Source organism: Hyperolius riggenbachi, chromosome 10 (genome assembly GCF_040937935.1).
Source record: "Hyperolius riggenbachi isolate aHypRig1 chromosome 10, aHypRig1.pri, whole genome shotgun sequence".
Classification (NCBI taxonomy): Eukaryota; Metazoa; Chordata; class Amphibia; order Anura; family Hyperoliidae; genus Hyperolius; species Hyperolius riggenbachi.
In genome coordinates, this window is record NC_090655.1 from 229,472,271 (window position 1) to 229,498,894 (window position 26,624).

At 46.2% G+C, this 26,624-nt stretch overlaps 1 protein-coding gene across 2 annotated transcripts in view; it reads right to left on the bottom strand.

Annotated features, from left to right (window-relative positions):
* The window catches only part of LOC137534719 (t-SNARE domain-containing protein 1-like), a 37,943-nt gene extending 13,862 nt beyond the window's left edge, over positions 1-24,081 (bottom strand). Inside the window, exons 1-4 of one of the 2 annotated variants that reach the window (XM_068256337.1) lie at positions 24,004-24,081; positions 19,150-19,253; positions 18,944-19,041; positions 18,738-18,852 (exon numbers count right to left, since the gene is read on the bottom strand). In XM_068256337.1, the coding sequence (XP_068112438.1) occupies positions 18,738-18,852; positions 18,944-19,041; positions 19,150-19,234 (298 nt within the window). In that variant the 5' untranslated portion in view covers positions 19,235-19,253; positions 24,004-24,081. Of the gene's footprint in view, positions 1-18,527; positions 18,853-18,943; positions 19,042-19,149; positions 19,254-24,003 lie in introns of both variants that reach the window. The other variant, XM_068256336.1, reaches the window with a different exon arrangement.
* Positions 24,082-26,624: the final 2,543 nt, after the last annotated feature.

The window sequence follows — 26,624 nt, forward strand, 5'->3', positions numbered from 1 at the left end:
GTAATCATCTACCATATTATTATGTATTTATATAGCTCTGACATCTTCTGCTACACTTTACAGAGTACATAGTCATGCCACTGCCTGTCCTCAGAGGAGCTCACAATCTAATCCCACCATAGTCATAGTCTAATGCTGGGTACACACCATGCATTTTCCTGCTCGATCCGCGGGTCGATCGGGATCGATTCGATTATTTCCGACGTGCTCGATTAAGGTTTCGATCGTTCCTGCCGTCGATTTTGCATACTTAACATGCAAATCCACGGCAGGAACAATCGAAACCCAAATCGAGCACGTCGGAAATAATGGAATCGATCCCGATCGACCCGCGGATCGAGCAGGAAAAACGCATGGTGTGTACTCAGCATAATGTCCTACCATATTATTATGCATTTATACAGGAATTACATCTTCTGCAGCACTGTACAGAGGGATAAATATCTTAAGGGGAACCTGAAGCGAGAAAAATTATTTTAAAAAAACACATGACGTAGCTGCAAATGAATATTACCTACTAACTTCGCCATCAGTTACTCTCAGAAGCTCACTATTTACTTCTTACAGTGATCCCTTTCAGTTCTGACAATATTTTGTCAGAACTGAAACATACCAGTTGCTGTCAGTTATATATCAGCAGCTGTTAGTTACAACTGCATGTGCAAGGTAATGTCCATGTTTACCTATGGCTCAAGTGGTGTGATATTACAATTTAACAGTGTGCTGACCAGGAAGCTGTTAGGGGGTATTGGCCGTTTTTAAAATGGAGGACGGAGAATTTCATTGATCACAGTGGAGAAATGGGATGCAGGAGAGGAGAAAGAGTTTGAGAAGTAGACTACACAGGAGGTAAGTATGACCTGTGTATGGTTATTTTTAATTTTTATTTTCAGTTCAGCTTCTCTTTAAAGGCTACCACAACTGAAATGTGACATAATGAGATAGACATGGGTATGTACAGTGCCTAGCACACAAATAACTATGCGGTGTTCCTTTTTTTCTTTCTCTGCCTGAAAGAGGTAAATATCAGGTATGTAAGTGGCTGATTCAGTCCTGACTCAGACTGGAAGTGACTACAGTGTGACCCTCACTGATAAGAATTTCCCCCTTTTTTATCTCTTTCTTGCTCTCAGAAGCCATTTTCTTCTAGGAAAGTGTTTTATAGTTGGAATTTCTTATCAGTGAAGGTCACACTGTAGTCACTTCCTGTCTGAGTCAGGACTGAGTCAGCCACTTACATACCTGATATTTACCTCTTTCAGGCAGAGAAAGAAAAAAAGGAACACAGCATAGTTATTTGTGTGCTAGGCACTGTACATACCCATGTCTATCTCATTATGCCACATGTCAGTTATGGTATCCTTTAAAAGGAGTCATCAGGAGATATGAGGAAAATAAGTGCTACTTACCCGGGGCTTCGTCCAGCCCCAAGCTCCCAGCATGTCCCTCGCTGCAGCTCCGCGGTGAGCCTTTTGCCTGTGAAGCTTCCTGGTCCCCGGCGATGACGTCAGGCTGACCTGGAGGTCGGCCTGTACTGCGCCTGCGCGAGCGGCGCTGTCAATCACCGCCATGTAGACCAGAGCATACTGCGCAGGTGCAGGACTACTGCACCTGTGCAGTACACCCCAGTCCACGTGGCGGTGATTGACAACGCCCCTCGCGCAGGGTCGGCCTGACGTCATCGCCGGGGACCGGGAAGCTTCACTGGCGACCGGGTGTTCCGAGGTAATAGATTTATATAAAGTCCAGCGCTCAAATGAATAATATACACAAATTGTCCAATTGTCCAGAGTCTATGTAGAGTAGATCCTTGCAAGTGTATGCGCTCTATTGTGGGTCAGCAGATCCCCTTAAACAGTCAATCAGTCAATATACATAGGTAGCGCTCCACTTCTCAGTGCAACTGTATTCAAATGAAGAAATCCCCTCTAGGGGCCGCACTCACCCAAAGGTTGTGACCACTGTCAGGCTGGTCATATATCGCTTGTAATTCTCCTCTGGCCGACTGCCCGATCTTTGTTGTATTGTAGTCCTGCTCCACTGCTGTCATGTAGATGTCAGTATGCCTCAAAAAGGAAAGAGCCTCACATAGCGTAATTCCATAAAAGTTAAAAGATGCTTTATTTAAAAATGGTTACTCACAAACATATGCATGTGACAGCGTATAGAGTGATAACAGGCTCTCCCCCGTGCTTCTCCGGATAGGCTCGCTGGGTTCGCCGGTATCTCCCCTGTGGTACTTCCTGCTCGTCTTGCTAGCTCCATCCCCTAGGGTACTTCCTGCTCGTCTTGCTAGCTCCACCCCCTAGGGTACTTCCTGCTCGTCTTGCTAGCTCCACCCTAGGGGGTGGAGCTAGCAAGACGAGCAGGAAGTACCACAGCGGAGATACCGGCGAACCCAGCGAGCCTATCCGGAGAAGCACGGGGGAGAGCCTGTTATCACTCTATACGCTGTCACATGCATATGTTTGTGAGTAACCATTTTTAAATAAAGCATCTTTTAACTTTTATGGAATTACGCTATGTGAGGCTCTTTCCTTTTTGAGGCATACTGACATCTACATGACAGCAGTGGAAAGACGCTCCGAGCAGGACTACAATACAACAAAGATTGGGCAGTCGGCCAGAGGAGAATTACAAGCGATATATGACCAGCCTGACAGTGGTCACAACCTTTGGGTGAGTGCGGCCCCTAGAGGGGATTTCTTCATTTGAATACAGTTGCACTGAGAAGTGGAGCGCTACCTATGTATATTGACTGATTGACTGTTCCGAGGTAATAGCCTACCCGTCGAACCAGCCTACTTTCACTATCAAACGCATACCAGGAGGGTTAGGGTCCGGCTCACCCTGGAGCTGCAGCGAGGGACATGTTGGGAGCTTGGGGCTGGACGAAGCCCCGGGTAAGTAGCACTTATTTTCCTCAAATCTCCTGATGACTCGTTTAAGGCATATATAAGGAACAGCTGGAGAGGTCTGACTTCTAGCTCTGCACTTTTTTCTACTTTCTGAAGCAAAGCACCGGAGACACAGCAGTGTACAGCATGCTGGCAGCCTGTCACTGAGCCTGCACAGCTCTCTGCTTTGCTTCTGAACTCAAAAGTAAAAAAGATTCAGGGCTAAGAAGTCAGACCTCTCCTGCTGTCTCCCCTCCCCCAGATGCATCAGACAGAAAGCTCGTTTTCACACTGAATACATTTCATTACATGGTGGTGATTACCTGTTGCCACCAGCTGCCTGCCATGCCTGGGGGAGAGAAACAGTGAGGAGGATGGTGGATGAGTGAGCAGACTGCTAGATACATTTGCTCACTCTCCTGAAAGCTGCTAGCACTAGCACTGGACCGACATTTGGGGGCATGGCCGGCTCACTCTGCTGCGGAAGGAGACACTTTTTTTCTTCAAGCACAGGAGAGAGCTTGTGACATCACTACCCACAAGACAATGCGAGTAGCCTAATTAATATTCAGCCACGGGTGTAGCTAGTGTGGTGGGCGTGGCTTACTGGTTAAAATTACAAAAACTAAAAGGTGGCCATACACTGGTCGATTTGCCATCAGATTCGACCAACAGATAGATCCCTCTCTGATCTAATCTGATCAGAGAGGGATTGTATGGCCACCTTTACTGCAAACAGATTGTGAATCGATTTCAGCCTGAAACCGATCACAATCTGTGGAGCTGCCGCTGCTGTGCCCCCCCCCCCCCCCCCTCATACATTACCTGTTCCGGCCGGCGCGAGTCCCCTGGTCCCCGCTGTCTCTTCTCCGCTGGGTTCCGGACCGTTCCTGCAGCTACTGAACTTCCTGTCCAGGGGAAGTTTAAACAGTAGAGGGCGCTCTACTGTTTAAACTTCCTGCCGGGACAGGAAGTTCTGTGTAGCTGCAGCCGGTCCGGAACCCAGCGCAGAAAGAAGACAGCAGGGACTAGGGAACTCGCGCCGGTGCTCCAACACTTTATCCTACACCTCGAACTAACCTACATTCCTTTTACTTTTACTATCCCTTCCCCTCCCCCAACCCTAATCCTCCTGGTATACGTTTGACAGTGGATGTAGGCAAATTCGACATGTAGGTTTTATCACGTCGGAACACCGGCCGGAACAGGTAATGTATTGCGTCGGTCCTCGGGCATTCGAACGCCGCTATCGACGCACTCCCGACCCGCCGGCGATCGAGAAAAATCTTCCGCACGGATGGATCGACGGGAACAATCGATTTCGGACGGAAAACGATCGTTCTGTCAGCTGTGTGCGCGGCGATTTCACAGCCGATTCAATCACTGTGATCGAATCGGCTGTATATCGGCGGGAAAATCGTTAGGTGTATGGGCCCATGGCCGTTTCTACGGCCGTGCGGGGCATGCCGCCGCCTGGGGCGCTGCTGGGAGGGGGGCGCTGTGATGGAGGGGGGAGCCGCGGGGAGGGCAGCCCGACCTCTCCCTCCGTTCCTCTCCCCGGGCCGCCCTCCGTGCGATCCCCCCTCGGAGTGCAGAGTAATGCAGCAGGGAAGCGCTATGCAAAACTACTCACCTCGCTGGCTCCAAGCGCTGCTCTCTCGCCGCCAGTCTCCTCTCTGCCTACACGCTGATACACACACGCTTCCTGTTTAGCAGCGTGTGTGTGTATCAGAGTGTAGGCAGAGAGGAGACTGGCGGCGAGAGAGCAGCGCTTGGAGCCAGCGAGGTGAGTAGTTTTGCATAGCGCTTCCCTGCTGCATTACTCTGCACTCCGAGGGGGGATCGCACGGAGGGCGGCCCGGGGAGAGGAAGGGAGGGAGAGGTCGGGCTGCCCTCCCCGCGGCTGCGGCTCCCCCCTCCATCATGGGGGTCAAAAATATGCGTTTGCTGCAAAAAAATCACAGCCGCAAAATGCTAGCGCTAATTGCTAGCATTTTGTGATCCCCAGTGTGAATGGGCACTGAAGAGCACACTCATCTGACATCTTCTGCAGCACTGTACAGAGTACATATTCATGTCACTGGATGTCCTCAGAGGAGCTAACTATCTAATCCTACTATAGTCATAGTGTAATCATCTACCATATTATTATGTATTTATATAGCTCTGACATCTTCTGCTACACTTTACAGAGTACATAGTCATGCCACTGCCTGTCCTCAGAGGAGCTCACAATCTAATCCCACCATAGTCATAGTCTAATGCTGGGTACACACCATGCATTTTCCTGCTCGATCCGCGGGTCGATCGGGATCGATTCGATTATTTCCGACGTGCTCGATTAAGGTTTCGATCGTTCCTGCCGTCGATTTTGCATACTTAACATGCAAATCCACGGCAGGAACAATCGAAACCCAAATCGAGCACGTCGGAAATAATCGAATCGATCCCGATCGACCCGCGGATCGAGCAGGAAAAACGCATGGTGTGTACTCAGCATAATGTCCTACCATATTATTATGCATTTATACAGGAATTACATCTTCTGCAGCACTGTACAGAGGGATAAATATCTTAAGGGGAACCTGAAGCGAGAAAAATTATTTTAAAAAAACACATGACGTAGCTGCAAATGAATATTACCTACTAACTTCGCCATCAGTTACTCTCAGAAGCTCACTATTTACTTCTTACAGTGATCCCTTTCAGTTCTGACAATATTTTGTCAGAACTGAAACATACCAGTTGCTGTCAGTTATATATCAGCAGCTGTTAGTTACAACTGCATGTGCAAGGTAATGTCCATGTTTACCTATGGCTCAAGTGGTGTGATATTACAATTTAACAGTGTGCTGACCAGGAAGCTGTTAGGGGGTATTGGCCGTTTTTAAAATGGAGGACGGAGAATTTCATTGATCACAGTGGAGAAATGGGATGCAGGAGAGGAGAAAGAGTTTGAGAAGTAGACTACACAGGAGGTAAGTATGACCTGTGTATGGTTATTTTTAATTTTTATTTTCAGTTCAGCTTCTCTTTAAAGGATACCACAACTGAAATGTGACATAATGAGATAGACATGGGTATGTACAGTGTCTAGCACACAAATAACTATGCGGTGTTCCTTTTTTTCTTTCTCTGCCTGAAAGAGGTAAATATCAGGTATGTAAGTGGCTGATTCAGTCCTGACTCAGACTGGAAGTGACTACAGTGTGACCCTCACTGATAAGAATTTCCCCCTTTTTTATCTCTTTCTTGCTCTCAGAAGCCATTTTCTTCTAGGAAAGTGTTTTATAGTTGGAATTTCTTATCAGTGAAGGTCACACTGTAGTCACTTCCTGTCTGAGTCAGGACTGAGTCAGCCACTTACATGCCTGATATTTACCTCTTTCAGGCAGAGAAAGAAAAAAAGGAACACAGCATAGTTATTTGTGTGCTAGGCACTGTACATACCCATGTCTATCTCATTATGCCACATGTCAGTTATGGTATCCTTTAAAAGGAGTCATCAGGAGATATGAGGAAAATAAGTGCTACTTACCCGGGGCTTCGTCCAGCCCTAAGCTCCCAGCATGTCCCTATGGAGCTAGCAAGACGAGCAGGAAGTACCACAGCGGAGATACCGGCGAACCCAGCGAGCCTATCCGGAGAAGCACGGGGGAGAGCCTGTTATCACTCTATACGCTGTCACATGCATATGTTTGTGAGTAACCATTTTTAAATAAAGCATCTTTTAACTTTTATGGCATTACGCTATGTGAGGCTCTTTCCTTTTTGAGGCATACTGACATCTACATGACAGCAGTGGAAAGACGCTCCGAGCAGGACTACAATACAACAAAGATTGGGCAGTCGGCCAGAGGAGAATTACAAGCGATATATGACCAGCCTGACAGTGGTCACAACCTTTGGGTGAGTGCGGCCCCTAGAGGGGATTTCTTCATTTGAATACAGTTGCACTGAGAAGTGGAGCGCTACCTATGTATATTGACTGATTGACTGTTCCGAGGTAATAGCCTACCCGTCGAACCAGCCTACTTTCACTATCAAACGCATACCAGGAGGGTTAGGGTCCGGCTCACCCTGGAGCTGCAGCGATGGACATGTTGGGAGCTTGGGGCTGGACGAAGCCCCGGGTAAGTAGCACTTATTTTCCTCAAATCTCCTGATGACTCGTTTAAGGCATATATAAGGAACAGCTGGAGAGGTCTGACTTCTAGCTCTGCACTTTTTTCTACTTTCTGAAGCAAAGCACCGGAGACACAGCAGTGTACAGCATGCTGGCAGCCTGTCACTGAGCCTGCACAGCTCTCTGCTTTGCTTCTGAACTCAAAAGTAAAAAAGATTCAGGGCTAAGAAGTCAGACCTCTCCTGCTGTCTCCCCTCCCCCAGATGCATCAGACAGAAAGCTCGTTTTCACACTGAATACATTTCATTACATGGTGGTGATTACCTGTTGCCACCAGCTGCCTGCCATGCCTGGGGGAGAGAAACAGTGAGAAGGATGGTGGATGAGTGAGCAGACTGCTAGATACATTTGCTCACTCTCCTGAAAGCTGCTAGCACTAGCACTGGACCGACATTTGGGGGCATGGCCGGCTCACTCTGCTGCAGAAGGAGACACTTTTTTTCTTCAAGCACAGGAGAGAGCTTGTGACATCACTACCCACAAGACAATGCGAGTAGCCTAATTAATATTTAGCCACGGGTGTAGCTAGTGTGGTGGGCGTGGCTTACTGGTTAAAATTACAAAAACTAAAAGGTGGCCATACACTGGTCGATTTGCCATCAGATTCGACCAACAGATAGATCCCTCTCTGATCTAATCTGATCAGAGAGGGATCGTATGGCCACCTTTACTGCAAACAGATTGTGAATCGATTTCAGCCTGAAACCGATCACAATCTGTGGAGCTGCCGCTGCTGTGCCCCCCCCCCCCCCCCCTCATACATTACCTGTTCCGGCCGGCGCGAGTCCCCTGGTCCCCGCTGTCTCTTCTCCGCTGGGTTCCGGACCGTTCCTACAGCTACTGAACTTCCTGTCCAGGGGAAGTTTAAACAGTAGAGGGCGCTCTACTGTTTAAACTTCCTGCCGGGACAGGAAGTTCTGTGTAGCTGCAGCCGGTCCGGAACCCAGCGCAGAAAGAAGACAGCAGGGACTAGGGAACTCGCGCCAGTGCTCCAACACTTTATCCTACACCTCGAACTAACCTACATCCCTTTTACTTTTACTATCCCTTCCCCTCCCCCAACCCTAACCCTAATCCTCCTGGTATACGTTTGACAGTGGATGTAAGCAAATTCGACGTGTAGGTTGTATCACGTCGGAACACCGGCCGGAACAGGTAATGTATTGCGTCGGTCCTCGGGCATTCGAACGCCGCTATCGACGCACTCCCGACCCGCCGGCGATCGAGAAAAATCTTCCGCACGGATGGATCGATGGGAACAATCGATTTCGGACGGAAAACGATCGTTCTGTCAGCTGTGTGCGCGGCGATTTCACAGCCGATTCAATCACTGTGATCGAATCGGCTGTATATCGGCGGGAAAATCGTTAGGTGTATGGGCCCATGGCCGTTTCTACGGCCGTGCGGGGCATGCCGCCGCCTGGGGCGCTGCTGGGAGGGGGGCGCTGTGATGGAGGGGGGAGCCGCGGGGAGGGCAGCCCGACCTCTCCCTCCGTTCCTCTCCCCGGGCCGCCCTCCGTGCGATCCCCCCTCGGAGTGCAGAGTAATGCAGCAGGGAAGCGCTATGCAAAACTACTCACCTCGCTGGCTCCAAGCGCTGCTCTCTCGCCGCCAGTCTCCTCTCTGCCTACACGCTGATACACACACGCTTCCTGTTTAGCAGCGTGTGTGTGTATCAGCGTGTAGGCAGAGAGGAGACTGGCGGCGAGAGAGCAGCGCTTGGAGCCAGCGAGGTGAGTAGTTTTGCATAGCGCTTCCCTGCTGCATTACTCTGCACTCCGAGGGGGGATCGCACGGAGGGCGGCCCGGGGAGAGGAAGGGAGGGAGAGGTCGGGCTGCCCTCGCCGCGGCTGCGGCTCCCCCCTCGATCATGGGGGGCACCTACCTAACCTATACTGGGGCAGCTACCTATCTAACCTATCCTGGGGGGCACCTACCTATCTAACCTATCCTGGGGGGCACCTACCTAATCTAACCTAAACTGGGGGGCACCTACCTAATCTAACCTATACTGGGGGGCACCTACCTAATCTAACCAATACTGGTGGCACCTACCTAATCTAACCTATACTGGGGGCACCTACCTAATCTAACCTATACTGGGGGCACCTACCTATCTAACCTATACTGGGTGGCAGCTACCTATCTAACCTATACTGGGGGCACCTACCTAATCTAACCTATACTGGGGGGCCCCTACCTAATCTAACCTATACTGGGGGGGCACCTACCTAATCTATACTGGGGCAGCTACCTATCTAACCTATACTGAGGGGGCAGCTACCTAAGCTAACCTATACTGGGGGGCAGCTACCTATCTAACCTATACTGGGGGCACCTACCTATCTAACCTATACTGGGGGGCACCTACCTATCTAACCTATACTGGGGGGCAGCTACCTATCTAACCTATACTAGGGGGCACCTTCCTAACCTATACTGGGGGGCAGCTACCTATCTAACCTATAGTGGGAGCATTAACTTATCTAACCTGTATTGGGGGCACCTACCTACCTAGCTAGTCTATACAGGTGACAACTATACTGGCTACCTATATTGGAGGCACCTAACTAACTAACCTATACAGGGGGCATCTACCTATCTAACCTATGCTGGGGGCAACTATTCTGGCTACCTATATTAGAGGCACCTACCTAGCTAACCTGTACTGGGGGCACCTAACTATCTACCGGGGACGCCTGCCTATCTAACCTATACTGTGGGCAACTATACTGGCTACCTATACTGGAGGCACCTACCTGGCTAATCTACACCGGAGGCAACTATACTGGCTCACCTATGCCTGGCTACCTATACTGGGGGGACCTATAGCTGGTTACCTATACTGGGGTACCTATTCTGGGGGAATCTATACTGAGTGCAACTAGACCTGGCTAACCTACACTGCGGGCACCCATACCTTGCTTCGGGGGGGGGGGGGGGCAATTTTTACACCCTCGCCCTGGGTGCATTTTAGCCTAGAAACTGCACTGTATGGGCCCCTTAAGTTAATTTATATTATTTTACTAGGAGATACTTTTTTTTCCCCTATAAAGTGGGCATGATCTACACACTGGTGCTGAGTAGATTAGGAGGTTACAGTACCTCTTTAAGTATTCAAAAGATCTAAGGAGGTAGTTCTTTGTTAGGCTTGTTTAATTTACAATATCAGGAGGAGGACATTCCTCTTTCTAGTTGCTTATTTTAATCTTGGTAATCAATATTCCAGAGTAGGAAGACTCTTAATCTACCTCACTGCATGAGCTTAATTTATATTCTGTTAGCTCTAGATCTCTGTAATTTGTAGCAGTGTCTGAATTGTAGTATATAAAGTGTAAGATTATAAGGGTATGTCTAGACCAGGCATGGGCAAACTTGGCCCTCCAGCTGTTGAGGAACTACAAGTCCCACAATGCATTGCAGGAGTCTGACAGCCACAGTCATGACTCATAAAGGCAAATGCATTGTGGAATTTGTAGTTCCTTAACAGCTGGAGGGCCAAGTTTGCCCATGCCTGGTCTAGACTATCTTAAAGGGAACCTAAACTGAGAAGGATATGGATTTTTCCTTTTAAAATAATACGAGTTGCCTGACTCTCCTGCTGATCCTGTGTCTCTAATACTTTTAGCTACAGCCCCTGAACAAGCATGCAGATCAGGTGCTCTGACTGAAGTCAGACTATATTAGCTGCATGCTTGTTTCAGGTGTGTGATTCAGACAGTACTGTAGCTAAAGAGATCAGCAGGACTGCCAGGCAACTGGTATTGTTTAAAAGGAAACATCCATATCCCTCTCAGTTAAGGTTCACTTTAAGATTGCATTAAGATAATGAGTATGTAAACTTTGTTACTTTACATTTATCTCGAAATGGACAGTGTCCCAATGTTATGCTATCTTTTGATGTACTGCAATAATTCATTTCAACAAAACATTTAAAGTAAAAAAATAAAATGCATTTAGAATAACATAATTCTTAGCATAATGTACCTCCAAAGAAAACCTAATTTGTGGCAAAAAAAACAAGCTATAGATCATTATTGTTGTGATTAGTAGTGATTAAGTTATTGGTGAAAGAAAGCGAGGAGCGCTGAAAGGTGAAAATTGCTCTGATTCTAAAGGGGTAAAAACCGCTCAGTGGTCAAAGTGGTTAAATACCAAAAAGGATTATAGTACAACTCCTGGTAACAGATGGGCTGCTCTCAGTACTTCTGTAGCTGATAATCTCCCAGGATTGTCACACATAACAGTCTCTGGAACATCTTGTTGGTTTTCCACTGTCCTCCACACTCATTGTATGCCCATCCAGGATTGCAGTGGCTAAATAAACGGAGCTAGTATGATTGAGGTGAGCCAGTATGAAAGTCCATAGGGAACAACTGTTCAATCACAGCAATGTCTACAACTTGAAGTATTGTAATTGGCTGAATTGTGTGGGCATATTATTACTACAACCTATCTGAAATCTAGCAGTTTGAGAGTGTGCTGTCTGTCCAATCACATTAGTAGAATTTCCCTATGGACTTTCTCCTTGGGCCACCTCAACCATACTAGCACCAAATAAAAAGGTTGGCGGACACATGCATCAGGTGGAAGAAGTGTAACGGACTTCCATGTAGTTCTGCTAAGAGAGTGACTTAAACCGTGCTTTATGAAGGCTTTAACACTAAAAAAATCAAAGCCTAACTGAGAGCAACAGTTAGTAAAAGACTATTTTCCACAAGCCCCGTCAACAAGCATGACATTCAAAGATGGCACCCAAGGGTCTGACTCATCTTAGGAGCTGCTGACGGAGGATATGGTGGACAAATGGACTCAGGCTACCCCAGCACGGGTTTCCTGGCTCACCAAGAAAGATCTGGAAGAGATCCTTGATGCAATGTACAAAAAAGCTGGTCTTGAAGGCAGCTACAATCTGAAGTCCAGCATTCTACTACCATGCTGCATCAGGAAATTGGGGCTTGGAATGGATAGACTAGAGTGAACACATGATGACCTATGACAAGACCCATGGTTACATCCAGAGAGACCGTGACTCCTTGCAAACAGCAGAGTCTCAGTTACAAGTACAGGCCTTAACATCCGCAACCGCCATAACAATTTAAGGATCTGAAGTCTCGGCGAGTCCTATACTGATCTACCACTTCCTATAACCAAACTTTTCCAATCTCTCCTACCTGCTGACCTGGTTCCGGCCTTTGTATGTGACCGCTTGCACAGGGCTCTACGTCACATGCCTGCCCAAGATCAAGCCCCCGAGGACATGATTTTATGTTTGAAAGATTACTTGATCAATGAAAGGCTTTTATTAATGGCTTGTAATGCTTCCGCTGTCACTTATGAGGACAAAACTATTCAGGTCTTTCCTGACATCTCCCCTGTAACACTGGATAAGCATAAAATATTGAAGGTGATTATGTTGCTAGAGATGGGGACTTCCCTTAAAACATTTTGTCTCACACAATGGCTCTACGTTAGGCACTATGGCATTGATCTATGGAGGTTTCGACTACTTGGCATCTAGAGTTCACACTACCCTACTGAGATTCACATACATATTCTCAATCACATGGTGTTTATGGTACAATGAACTACCTGTTTACTTCACCAATGGATACAGGGGGTTCTAAGGATATGGAGATGCATTGACATTCCTGGTCAGACCACGCCACCAATAGAAGTATTGTTCAGCCACCTGAGACTACACTTTTCTCCCTCCCTTTGGAGGTTGAATGAATATTTATTATTTGATCCGATGGTCAGAAAACAAATTACAATTGCCTTGTAACAGTACTTGGAGGATAGCGACAATGCTGAAGGGTCTCCTAGTACTCTTTGGGCCACTCATTTTGCAGCTTTAAGAGGTCAGCTTATCAGTATTAAGAACGGTAAGCAGAAGGCCAGTTGTGAACAAATGACTAAACTCTGCCATGAGCTGGATGCTTTGCATAAGAGGTATGCTTATTTTGGGGATCCTAACCTCATGGCTGTGATAAGAACCAAGGGTAACAAGCTTGAGTCCCTTTTTATTTTACTAGTGGTTAAAGGATACCTGAGGAGACATGTGACATGATGAGATAGACATGGGTACGTACAGTGCCTAGCACACAAATAACTATGCTGTATTCCTTTTTTTTCTTTCTCTGTCTGAAAGAGTTAAATATCAAGTATATAAGTGGCTGACTCAGTCCTGACTCAGACAGGAAGTAACTACAGTGTGACCCTCACTGAGAAGAAATTCTAACTATAAAACACTTTCCTAGCAGAAAATGGCTTCTGAGAGAAAAGAAATAAAAAGGGTCAATAGTTCATAGATTTGAGCTCTGGCATACTTCAATGAATGTATCATTGAGCAAAAACAATAAAACAGTTAAAACTTAAAAAGTAGATTTAAACATAAAATATAACTGTGGAATATTTTAAAAAGTCATTTTTAGGAGAAGGAAGATACATACAATTGTTTATTTCATTCGTTTATTTTCATCTCGGGTGTCCTTTAAGGATTTGTGCCAACTAAAATCTAAACGTGTGTTATTAGGAAATGCTCCCTCAAGAATGTTTGCCAGGAAGTTAGGGCAATTCAATAGGACCCCTCATGTATGTCGATTGCGAAATTAACAAGGCCGTCATTTATCTCCTCCCCATGAGGTTATTAAGCTGTTTGAAATGTTTTATGTCTCTCTATATTCTACTACTCAGGGTACCAACTCTACCTTTGCTGAGGGTTGGTTGGATTCACTTCTTTTGCTCAGACTTGTTGCTGGCCAGGTCTAGACTCTGGGGCAGACTATTTTAGCAGAAGAAGTTAAACATACCATTCAGAGCCTCTAAACTTCTAAATCTTCTGAATATGACGAGTACACTGCCCTATTTTATTTAAACCAGGTGACACTCGATAAACTTCAGCTGTCACCTGTACAGTCCTGTTTTCTGAAGCACTTAAAACAGGCAAGAAACAGTAGGAGACAGCTTGACATAAGGTTTTTCCGAAGGAGAGTTCAAAGGATTATTATTTCTGCTGTTTTATAGCTTAAAATACAGAGTCTGGTTTTAAAACTGCAACTGTGACAGTATGATGCAATGTTATATACAAGCTATATTAGTGAAAATAAAAATATAAGTCTCTCTTCTTTGCTACTACTGTTCTATTCATTATCCGTATTACACACTCAATTCATTATATCGTGTTTTTTTTTGGCTTCAGGTTTGCTTTAAGTTTGAATACAAAATTTCTGTAGTCCTAAATCAACTTGGAACTATTTCCATGTCAATGACCATCCCTATCTCCATTCCTGGACACTGGTCCATGTTATCACTAATGGGAGGATAAAAACTACACAATGTAAACAGTAAAGACACACAAAGAAACAGTAAAGACAAGAAAACTATGTTATACTGCATCATGAAGTGTGGGCCTTTCATACGGTGTACAGTGTCTCCTCCTCATTTGCTGGTACTATGATGTTATACTGAGGAATGGAGAAGGGCCTTTCATATGGTGTACAGTATCTTCTCCTCATTTGCTGGTACTATGATGTTATACTGAGGAATGGAGATGGACCTTTCATATGGTGTACAGTATCCCATCCTCATTTGTTGGTGCTATGATGTGATACTGAGGAATGGAGAAGGGCCTTTCATATGGTGTACAGCATCTCCTCCTCATTTGTTGGTACTATGATGTTATACTGAGGAATGGAGATGGACCTTTCATATGGTGTACAGTATCCCATCCTCATTTGTTGGTGCTATGATGTTATACTGAGGAATGGAGAAGGGCCTTTCATATGGTGTACAGTATCTCCTCCTCATTTGTTGGTGCTATGATGTTATACTGAGGAATGGAGATGGGCCTTTCATATGGTGTACAGTATATCCTCCTCATTTGTTGGTGCTATGATGTTATACTGAGGAATGGAGATGGACCTTTCATATGGTGTACAGTATATCCTCCTCATTTGTTGGTACTATGTTATACTGAAGAATGGAGATGGACCTCTCATATGGTGTGCAGTATCTCCTCCTCATTTGTTGGGAACATGATGTTATACTGGGGAATGGAGATGGGCCTTTCATATGGTGTACAGTATCTCCTCCTCATTTGTTGGTGCTATGATGTTATACTGAAGAATGGAGATGGACCTCTCATATGGTGTGCAGTATCTCCTCCTCATTTGTTGGGAACATGATGTTATACTGGGGAATGGAGATGGGCCTTTCATATGGTGTACAGTATCTCCTCCTCATTTGTTGGTACTATGAGGTTATACTGTGGAATGGAGATGGACCCTTCTTATGGTGTACAGAACAGGTGCCCACACTTTTTTTCAGTTTGTGAGCTACTTTAAAAATCAGCAAGTCAAAATGATCTACCTGTGTACAATTTTGGGAGCACAATTGTATATACAGAATGGAAAATGTAGTGTGGTCGGGATCTACTATGAAGTTCTTAGCGATTGACTGGTAGAGGAATGGAGATGGGCCTCTCATACGGTGTACAGTATCTCCTCCTCATTTGTTGGTACTATGATGTTATACTGAGGAATGGAGATGGACCTTTCATATGGTGTACAGTATCTCCTCCTCATTTGTTGGTACTATGATGTTATACTGAGGAATGGAGATGGGCCTTTCATATGATGTACAGTATCTCCTCCTCATTTGTTGGTACTATGAGGTTATACTGAGGAATGGAGATGGGTCTTTCATATCATGTACAGTATTTCCTCCTCATTTGTTGGTACTATGATGTTATACTGAGGAATGGAAATGGGCCTGTCATATGGTGAACAGTCACATGGCAGATGACATTTAATGTTGATAAATGTAAAGTCATGCACTTCGGACACACCAATGGTAGAGCACCATCTAAAATAAATGGCACACAGCTGGGAACATTAGACTTGGAGAAGGGCTTTGGAATGCTGGTTGATAAAAAGTTAAAGTGGATCTGAGATGAAAAACTAACTACAACAAGTAACTTTTCTGTATATCTTATCTAAAGTTTTGATAGTTTACACAGCAAATCTAGCTGCAAACAGCTCTAAAAAAAAAACAAAAACAAAAAACCATGAGTTTTACTTACCTGGGGCATCTACCAGCCCCCTGCAGCCATCCTGTGCCCTCGCAGTCACTCATGGCTCCTCTGGTCCCCCGCTGCCAGCTAGTCTCCTTTTTGCCGACAGGGAGTCGGCTGGCCGCCATGCGTACGTTTTTACGCATTCCTGCTGGTGCAGGAAACTATTGCAGACATCAACAAGTACATTTTTACGCGTTACGGGTGTAATGCGTAACATTTTACGCATTACACCCGTAACACGTAAAAATATACTTGTTGATGTCTGCAATAGCTTCCTGCACCAGCAGGAATGCGTAAAAACGTACACATGGCGGCCAGCCGACTCCCAGTCGGCAAAAATGTAACTAGCTAGCAGCGGGGGACCAGAGGAGCCATGAGTGACTGCGAGGGCACAGGATGGCTGCAGGGGGCTAGTAGAAGTAAAACTATTTTTTTTTTTTTTTTTAGAGTTAAGGTTCCCTTTAATAGAATATGATTATTCCTTCCTGTGATACAATGACAGCAGCCATGTAAACATTACACATAAGTAAGCTTCTCTGCATCTTCAGCACTCAGCCTAATCCCCCCTCCTCCCCTCTGCCTCTGAAATCTCTGGCTAGTAATACCTCCCCCTCCTCCTGCCCAGACTGAGCTCCCATGAGCCCTTGCTACTGTCTGAAAATGTCAAGGCTCTCTGAAAGGCTGTGGGCAAGGCTTGTTTAGTTTATAGGGAATTAGAGTATTAAAACAAAAACAAAAAAAGTATTTGGCTTGAAGAATAATAAACAATAGGAAAGGAACACAATTATGCAATGAGTAAAAGTTCATCTCGGATACACTTTAAGTAATTGTATACAATGTCAAGATAAAATTCTGGGATGCATAAAACAGGAAATAAAACTTGAGATGCTAGTATACTACTCCCTCTGTATAAATCCTTTGTGAGGCCACATCTGGTGTATGGGATACAGTTTTGCACACCATACTATAGAAGGGTCACTGACCTTCTAGAACAGGTACAAAGACAGGCAACTAAATCAATTAGAGGGATGGAAGATCTCACTTACCAAGAACAGTGAGACAAAATGGGCTTATTTAGCTTGGAAAAAAGGTGACCGAGAGGTGACCTGATTAATATATATAAACACGGCAATACAAAAGCTTGGCAGATGAGCTTTTTGTCCTTAGAGTTGTACAATGGACAAGGGTACATGCTCTGCATATGGAGGAGAAACATTTTTGCCTCAATTTAGAAAGGAGTCCTTCACAGAGAGATCTGGAATATCTTACCTCAGGAAGTACTTATAGCAAACTCTATATCTGCATTTAAAGAAGGCTTGGATGCTTTCCTTGCATTGAAGGGCATCATCGTCTATTATTACTGGGTAGTTCCCTGCAAAGTTGATCCAGGGATTTATCTGACTACCATCTGCAGTAGGATAGGATTTTTTCCCTTTTAAGGCTAATTGGCCAGGGTCTTGTAAGGTTTTTTGATCAACTGGTATATCTGCGGGTTCAGATTGGTGTTTTTTTTTCCTTTCTGGTTGAACTTGATGGACGGATGTCTTTTTTTAACCAAACTATGTTACTATGATGTTATACTGGAGATGGCCTTTATATGGTGTACAGTATCTCCTCCTCATTTGTTGGTGCTATGATGTTATACTGAGGAATGGAGATGGGCCTTTCATGTGGTGTACAGTAACTCCTCCTCATATGTTGGTTCTATGATGTTATACTGAGGAATGGAGATGGGCCTTTCATGTGGTGTACAGTATCTCCTCCTTATCTGTTGGTGCTATGATGTTATACTGAGGAATGGAGATGGGCCCTTCATATGGTGTACAGTATCTCCTCCTCATTTGTTGGTACTATGATGTTATACTGAGGAATGGAGATGGACCTTTCATATGGTGTGCAGTAACTCCTCATTTGTTGGTGCTATGATGTTATACTGAGGAATGGAGATGGACCTTTCATATGGTGTACAGTATATCCTCCTCATTTGTTAGCACTATGATGTTATACTGAGGAATGGAGATGGACCTTTCATATGGTGTACAGTATCTCCTCCTCATTTGTTAGTACTATGACGTTATTCTGAGGAATAGAGATAGTTCTTTCATATGGTGTACAGTATCTCCTCAGTTGTTGGTACTATGATGTTATACTGAGGAATGGAGATGGGCCTTTCATATGGTGTACAGTATCTCCTCCTCATTTTCTGGAACATGATGTTATACTGAGGAATGGAGATGTGCCTTTCATATGGTGTACAGTATCTCCTCCTCATTTTCTGGAACATGATGTTATACTGAGGAATGGGGATGGTTTCATAGTATTTCCACATCCACTGTCAGTCAATGTGCATCTAGAGTTCCTCACCTACCTGCACCAATAGACAGAGGACGTTCCTTCTCTTCAGCTGTCATCATCACATGACGCACCAGAGATTGCCGATCACCTCTGATATACATCTCTTCATCCTCTTTAATTGTAACTTTTAAAGACTGCTGATTACTGCTACCATACATCTCCTCTTCTTTCACTTTAATTTTCACCACAATTTCATCATCCTGCACCATAGACTGCTGATTACCTCTCACATACGTCTCTTCTTCTTTTTTAATTGTTCTCATCTCCTCTGAAGACTGCTGAGGACTCCTCAAATACCTTTCTCCTTCTTCCATTTTAATTGTAATTTGCTCCTCATGCTAAAACCCCAAAATGATAGAAAACCACAACTTTAACAGTCTCAAACATCATAAAACATTTTATAAGATTTACATTGTCAGTTATGCCTACCTTATGATGATGGTGGATGGAATGATCTTCCTGTGGACAGTCCAAGGGATAAAGAGGACCTGCACATCTCTCTGGTGGGTATCTGTTACTGGATCCATCTGTAGGAAACACACACAATGACTGATTACATAGTTTCTGTGTGTTTATCAGATGATGGGGAATCTAGGTAGTCCCTCTGTACTGCTGAAATGAAAGTCTTCTCTTACCCAGTGATGCGAAGGGTGGATGACTCTCCATCATGGTGTCCCTCTGAATGTTGCCACTTCTGCATAGAGAAACAGGCAGCAACATCCTAACATCTTTTAGAAACCTGAAAAAAAACAAAAAGAACCTCAAATCACTCCCATGAATAAGGCAATTCCTCTTGCTACTATAGAAATGATAACTCTGCAGATCAAGACTCCGCACTATACCGATAGGAGGTAGCTCTGCAGAGCAGGACTATGCATCCCTCCTATAGGAGGAGTAACTCTGCAGGTCAGGGGTCTACATTATTCCTATAGGAGGGGTAACTCTGCAGGTCAGGACTCTGCATTCTTCCTACAGGAGGAATAACTCTGCAGGTCAGGACTCTGCATTCTTCCTGGCCTTGGCCCTGGTCCTCACATACCTGTGTAACCTTTCCCTATCCACAGGCACCTTTCCCTTCAGACTTCAAGCAGGCAATTGTAATACCCCTGCTCAAGAAACCCTCCCTTGACCCCTTCACTACCACCCTATCTCCCTCCTTCTCTTTGCCTCAAAACTCCTTGAGCATCTGGTTCACAGACGCCTGACCAAGTACCTTAATGCCAACTTCCTACTGGACTCAATACAATCTGGATTTCGGCCTGCCCACTCAACCGAAACAGTTCTTGCCAAAGTGGTCAATGACCTCACCTTAGCTAAAGAGGAAGGCAAATACTCAATTCTCCTCTTCCTTGACCTTTCAGCAGCATTTGACACAGTGGACCATCCTCTACTCCTCCAGTCCCTCTAGTCCATGGGCATTCATGACCTTGCCCTAGCCTGGTTCTCATTCTCTCCTTCAGTACCTCCTTCAATGAGCCTCATCCACCCCCAACCACCTCTCGGTGGGAGTCCCCCAAGGCTCAGTCCTTGGCCCCCTATAGTTCTCCCTATACACATCCTCCATTGGCAAGGTTATCTCCTCCATGACTTTTAACTATCATCTGTATGCAGATGACACCCAGATTTACCTCCACACCCCTGACCTATTCACCGCTACCATGGACAAGGTCTCCTCCTGCCTATCAGCCATTTCCACCTGGATGTCTGCAAGGTTCCTGAAACTAAACCCAGACAAAATGGAATTCATGATTTTCCCACCCTGGCCATCATTGACCCTCCCAGATGTGCATGCCACTATTAACTACACTACCATTTGCCCTACCTCTCAAGCCCATTGTCTGGGTGTCACCCTGGACTCCGCACTCACCTTCACCCCACACATCCAAAACCTCATGAAGTCCTGTTACTTCCACCTCCTCAACATCTGCAAAATCCACCCTTTCTTGACCTGTTACCACCAAACTCCTCATCCATGCCCTCATAATTTCCCGCCTCAACTACTGTAATGCCCTTCTGTCTGGTCTCCCTTTGACCTGAATTGCCCCACTGCAGTCCATCACGAATGCGGCAACCAGAATCATCCACTCCTCCCATCACTCCACCAATGGCGGCTCCCCTCTGTGCATCCTTCCACTGGCTTCCTATAAAGTCCAGAATTAGATTAAAGATACTGTGTCAGGCCTAAAAATCTGTCCACAAAATTTGCCCGACCTATATATCCGATCTTACTCAGAGGTACACACCTAGCCGCTCACTCCGCTCCTCCATTCAACTTCGCCTGACCACCCCCCACATCTCCAAGTCTCATGCACTCCTCCAGAACTTCTCAAGAGCTGCTCCAACACTATGGAACTCCTTACCTCCCCCATTAGGTTTGCACCATCCTTCAACATCTTTAAGAAGGCCTTAAAATGCACCTTTTCACCCTGGCCTACCCCCGCCCACTGGTGCTCTAAACCCACAGCTGACCGCTGAACTCTGGTCCCCTACCTTTCGTGTCCTTACCTCTCCCTCTAAATTGTAAGCCTTTCACAGGTTCCTCCTCCTTGTGTCTCCTACCTGTTCGCGCACCTCCATCAGCATACACCCACCCTATGAATCTGAGTGAACTCAACTTGCCAAATCTTCAGGCACCCATCCAGAGACTAAGCATTTCCTGTACTGATACTGTGCTGCGTGATCCGGTTTGCATATATTCCTGTATTGTCTTATTGCTGTATGTCACCCCTAAATATTGTCTGTAACCATAACTAATGTCCAGCGCTGCATAATATGTTGGCATTTTATAAATACAATAAATAAATGAATAAATAAATTCTTCCTATAGGAGGGGTAGTTCTGCAGGTAAGGACTCTGCAGTCTTCCTATAGGAGAAGTAACTCTGCAGGTCAGGACTCTGCATTCCTGCTATAGCATGAGTAACCCTGCATTTCAGGACTCTGCACTTTTCCTATAGGAGGAGTAACTCTACTGGGCAGGACTCTGCAGTCTTCCTATAGGACGGGTAATTCTGGAGGTCAGGACTCTGCACTCTCCCTATAGGAGAGGTATCTCTGCATTCTTCCTATAGGAGAGGTATCTCTGCATTTCAGGACTCTGCACTTTTCCAATAGGAGACACAACTCTGCATTTTCCAATAGAAGGGGTAGCTCTGCAGGTCAGGACACTGCATTCTTCCCGTAGGAGAGGTAACTGTACAGGTCAGAATCATATTTATTTCGCCAAGTGCGGCAGTTGCCACACCCGGAATTGTTTGTGGTACAGATCGGCATAGAGCATAGTGCAAGAACAACATCAAAACATAACTGGCAATACAAAAATGCATTAAAGAACATATATAGGCCTTGAAACATAGTAGTGCAAGTACACATGCAATGAAGAACAGACGTAGAACAGGTACGTAGCAGCTAGTCCTGCTACTTAGTTAATTAGTCCTAGGTGCAAATACACATGGAATGAGGAATCGCCCCAGGTTAAGTATGTACAGGCTATTTAGACCTGGGTGACAGTCCTGCTATTTAGCTTTGCTGTGTGCAGGGCTCAAGTTAAGAAGGCGCACTGCTTGGGGGAAAAAGGAGTTCCTGTGTCTGGAGGTTTTGGTGGAAATAGCTCTGTAGCGGTGGTTGGAGCGCATGCGGTTGAAAAAGTGACCGCCGGGGTGGAGGGGGTCTTGTGTGATCCTATTTGCCCTTGTTCTCAGTCTGGAAGCATGGAGGAGGTTCAGTGGTGGCAGGGGTGTACCGATGATTCTTTCTGCGGCATTGATTACTCTTTGTAGTCTGTACTTGTCGCTTGTGGTGGTGCCCCCATACCAAACGATGATAGAGGAACGCAGGATAGACTTGATGGTGGCAATGTAGAAGCTTGACATCAGCTCCTGCGGCATACCAAACTTCCTTAGTTGTCTTAGGAACAACAGCCGTTGCTAAAACTTCTTTTGGCCTTTAGTGGTGTTTTCCCTCCATCTCAGGTCATTGGTGGTAGTGCCCAAAAACCAAACATTTGATACTCTGGTAACTCTGCAGGTCAGGACTCTGCACTTTTCCTATGGGGGAGATAACTTTGCAGATCAGGACTCTCAAGACGTTAAAGAGACTCTGAAGCGAGAATAAATCTCGCTTCAGAGCTCATAGTTAGAGCTATCGCGCGGTTAAACGGGGGTCCCTTACCCCCCGAAATCCCCTCCGTGCAGCCGGGGATCTCTTCCGGATTGAGGCAGGGCTAACCGCCGCAGCCCTGCCCCACGCACGTCTGTCAGCGCGTATCTCCGCCTCTCCCCGCCCCTCTCAGTCTTTCTTCACTGAGAGGGGCGGGGGAGAGGCGGCGATGCACCGCTGATAGACGCGACTAGAGGCAGGGCTGCAGCCGTTAGCCCTGCCTCTAGGAGCAGCAAAATCTACGACCAATTTGGGCGTTGATTTTGCGGGGGGGGGGGGGGGGTTGGGGGTGAAGGGGCCCCCGTTTAGCCGCGGGATAGCGGCGTTTTAGCAGGGGCACACATGCCCCTGCTAACTATGAGCTCTGAAGCGAGAATTATTCTCGCTTCAGTGTCTCTTTAAAGGGTACCTGAAGATACTTACAACAACAAAAAAAAGTTTCACTGACCTGGGGCTTCTGCCAGCCCCTGCAGCCGCTCTGTGCCCGCGCCATCCTGGAACGATCCTCCGGTCCCCCGTTGTGGCTAAGTTTCAGTTTTGCCGACTTGCAAGTCAATGTCCACTGCACCTGCGCGTTCTCGCTCACGTAGTTCGCATGGACAGAGAGAGATTTCACTTCCTGCGCATGCCCAGGACAACAACATGAGCAAGAGCGAAGACATTTGCGGCCAGGACCACGCAGTAGCTCAGTGCCTGGGCCAGTCGTCGAAAACGAAACTTAGCCGCAGCAGGTGACCAGAGGATCGTTTTAGGACAGCACAGGCACAGGGCGGCTGCAGGAGCTGGCAGAAGAACCAGATAAGTGAATTTTTTTTTTTAAGTATCTACAGGTTTCCTTTAAAGGGGAACTGAAGTAAGAGGAATATGGAAGCTGCCATATTTATTTCCTTTTAACCAATACCAATTGCCTAGAAGCCCCGTTGGTCTATTTGGCTACAGTAGTGTCTGAGTCACACTGGAAACAAGCATGCAGCTAATCTTATCAGATCCAACAATAATATCAGAAACGCCTGATCTGCTGCATGCTTGTTCAGGGGCTGTGGCTAAAAGTCATAGAGGCAGAGGATCAGCAGGGCTGCCAAGCAAATGGCATTGCTTACAAGGAATTTAAAATGGCAGCCTTCTTATACCTCTCACTTCAGTTGTCCTTTAACTGGAATATCTTCTAAATCGGAAAAAAAGTGTCCAGATAATGCTACTGTATATTTATTTGTTTACAGTACCGCATTATTACTCTTTGTATACGTTTAAGCAACAGATACTGGTGATGGGTGAGGAAGTTACTGGGTACGATTATATAAACAAAATCTAATTAAAAAAAAATCTTATTACCTCCTCCATCGCCAGTTCCTGTATTGTCTTCTCTCTACTTCCTAGTTCCTACCACTTGACCTCTAGACTAGTATTCCCATGAGTGACATCACTTCCTTTCAATGTTTGCCACCTTGTGTTCAATCTGGGAACTGCAATATTTCATTCTTGAGACTGTTCAAACACTGACACCTAAAACTACTTTTTTTTCTACTGTGGACAAATCCAAATTACATTGTAGTATCGGGAAGTTGAAGCACAATATTCAGTATTAGGAGTGATGCCCCCCTCATTGAGGATGAGCAAAAAAATTATCTTAGCATGAAAATAAAGTTATCCAGTACAGGAAGAAGCTGCACTAACAATTGAAAGGAAACCTATAATGCAGTGGCGGACATACGGCCGTGCAGGCCGTGCCGCCACACGAGGGCCCCTGAAGTTCCGTTGCTTCAGGGGCCCATTAAGTATTGCTGTTTTTTTTTTTTATTGTACTTTTTTTTTTTACCTGGGGGGCCCCGACTCCTCCCCCCTCACCTCGGGCCCCCCCCCCCTCATGCGGCGGGAGAGCGGAAAATACAGGAAGTCTCCGGGGCTCCAGCAGACGCTAGAGGCCCAGCCGCTTGGTCTCCGATATGTCTCCAAGTTGGAGACATATCGGAGACCAAGCGGCTGGGCCTTGAGAAAACCTGCACAATTATGTGAATTTTCTGGGGAAAGGGTCACCAAAACTTGGGCCCACTGTCTTTGCGTTGCACTTTTCAAGGGAACCTGAGGTGAGAATAATATTGAGGCTGCCATATTTCTCTTCTTTTAAGCAATACCAGTTGCCTGGTTGCCGTGCTGGTCCTCTGCCTCTTATTCTTTCAACCATAGACCCTGAACAAGCATGCAGCAGGTCAGGGGTTTCTGACAATATTGTCTGAACTGAGAAGATTAAGCTGCATGCTGGTGTAATTCAGTTTATTACTGCAGCCAAATAGATCAGCAGGGCCGCCAGGCAACTAGTATTGTTTAAAAGGAAATAAATATGGCAGCCTCCATATCACTCTCACCCGGGGATCACTTTAAATTACAGTTAGCTCCGCCCTTATCCGGTCATTGCCACACACATTTTTTGCCGCAGGTTCTATCCACACCCATTTTTTGCGACGCAGGTCAGGGGGGCCCACAATTGAGATTTTGCACAGGGGCCCACTGCTGGCTGTGTCCGCCACTGCTATAATGACATAAAAAAAAAGTTTTACTTACCTGGGGCTTCTGCCAGCCCCCTGCAGCCGCCCTGTACCCTCGATGGCCTGGAACGATCCTCTGACCCCACACTCAGTTTCGGTTTCTTCAGTCACCGGTCACTGCCAGTGTCGGACTGGGAGGTGGAGAAACTGAGGAAATCCACTTGCTGGCGAAGCAGCAGAAACCCTGTGTTATCACTTCCAATAGAAACCTGCAGCAAGTCTTCACTGTGAGCAGCAACACCTGATTACTGCTGCTTGGACAGCAAGTGGATTTCCTCAGCTTTTCCAGCTCCCAGTCCGACACTGGTCACTGCGCCCTGGTGGCGCGCATCCTCATTAGAGATGTTAGGGAACAGTTCGCCAGTAAATATCTATGGGACAATACTACTTCTGGGTCTCTATGACCCGGAGTAGTACGGCTGCGCTGGCCCGGCGCTGTGCATTTTTGATCGCACGCCTGTTGCCAGGCACTCTCTGCGCATGAGCGTGACATCACTCATGATGTCACGCACATGCGCAGAAAGTGCCCGGCAACAGGCGCGCGATCAAGGACGCGCACCGGCCGGGCCAGCGCAGCCATACTACTCCGGGTCATAGCGACCCGGAAGTAGTACAGTGAGGGGTTCGCCGACATCTCTAGTCCTCATCCAAACTCCCGTTGCCGGGAGTGTCCTGTGCAGGCACAGTACGAGGACACACGAGGCCAGGGCCGCGCAGGCGCAGTGGACGTCAACTTGCAAGTCACCGAAAATTAAACTTAGCTGTGACGGTGGACCAGAGGGTCATTGAGTACTGACATGGGCATAGGATGGCTGCAGAGGGCTGGATCAAGCTCCAGGTAAGTAAAACTTTTCTTTTATGACATTACAGGTTTCCTTTAACAGCTCTATCAGCACCCATCTGTGTCATTCACCTTAAATGCACATCCAAGTGCCCTGCATGCTCCCTTTAAATAAAAAATAATAATAAGTGCTACTGGTTTCGTAGTTATGATTCATACTGACAACAATGACTCAAATACTAAAGCCTGATAGGGAAAGAGCCTCTTCTCCTGCTAGATCTGTTCTGTCAAATGAACTTGTGAATCTGCTGCGCTCTCATCAGATATAAAGCACCTAGAACAAATCAGAAACTCCACGTAGCACAATGCAGTCTCAGTTACTGCTTTCCACACTGACAAATGTCCCCCAAGTGAAGGTTAATTGCACAGTGCTCGCACTCATTGAACACACTGCTCCCCCCTTTGCATTTGCTGATCACCAAATCCAAGCCACCTCAGCGTTCACCAGATCCAAACCACCACTTCACATCCTACTGTATCTTTTGTTGCCTTATAAATGTGAGCCTGATGAGACAGGTCCTCTTTCCCCTCCAAGTAGTATTAAATCAAGGGAATCCTTTTCCCTTCCT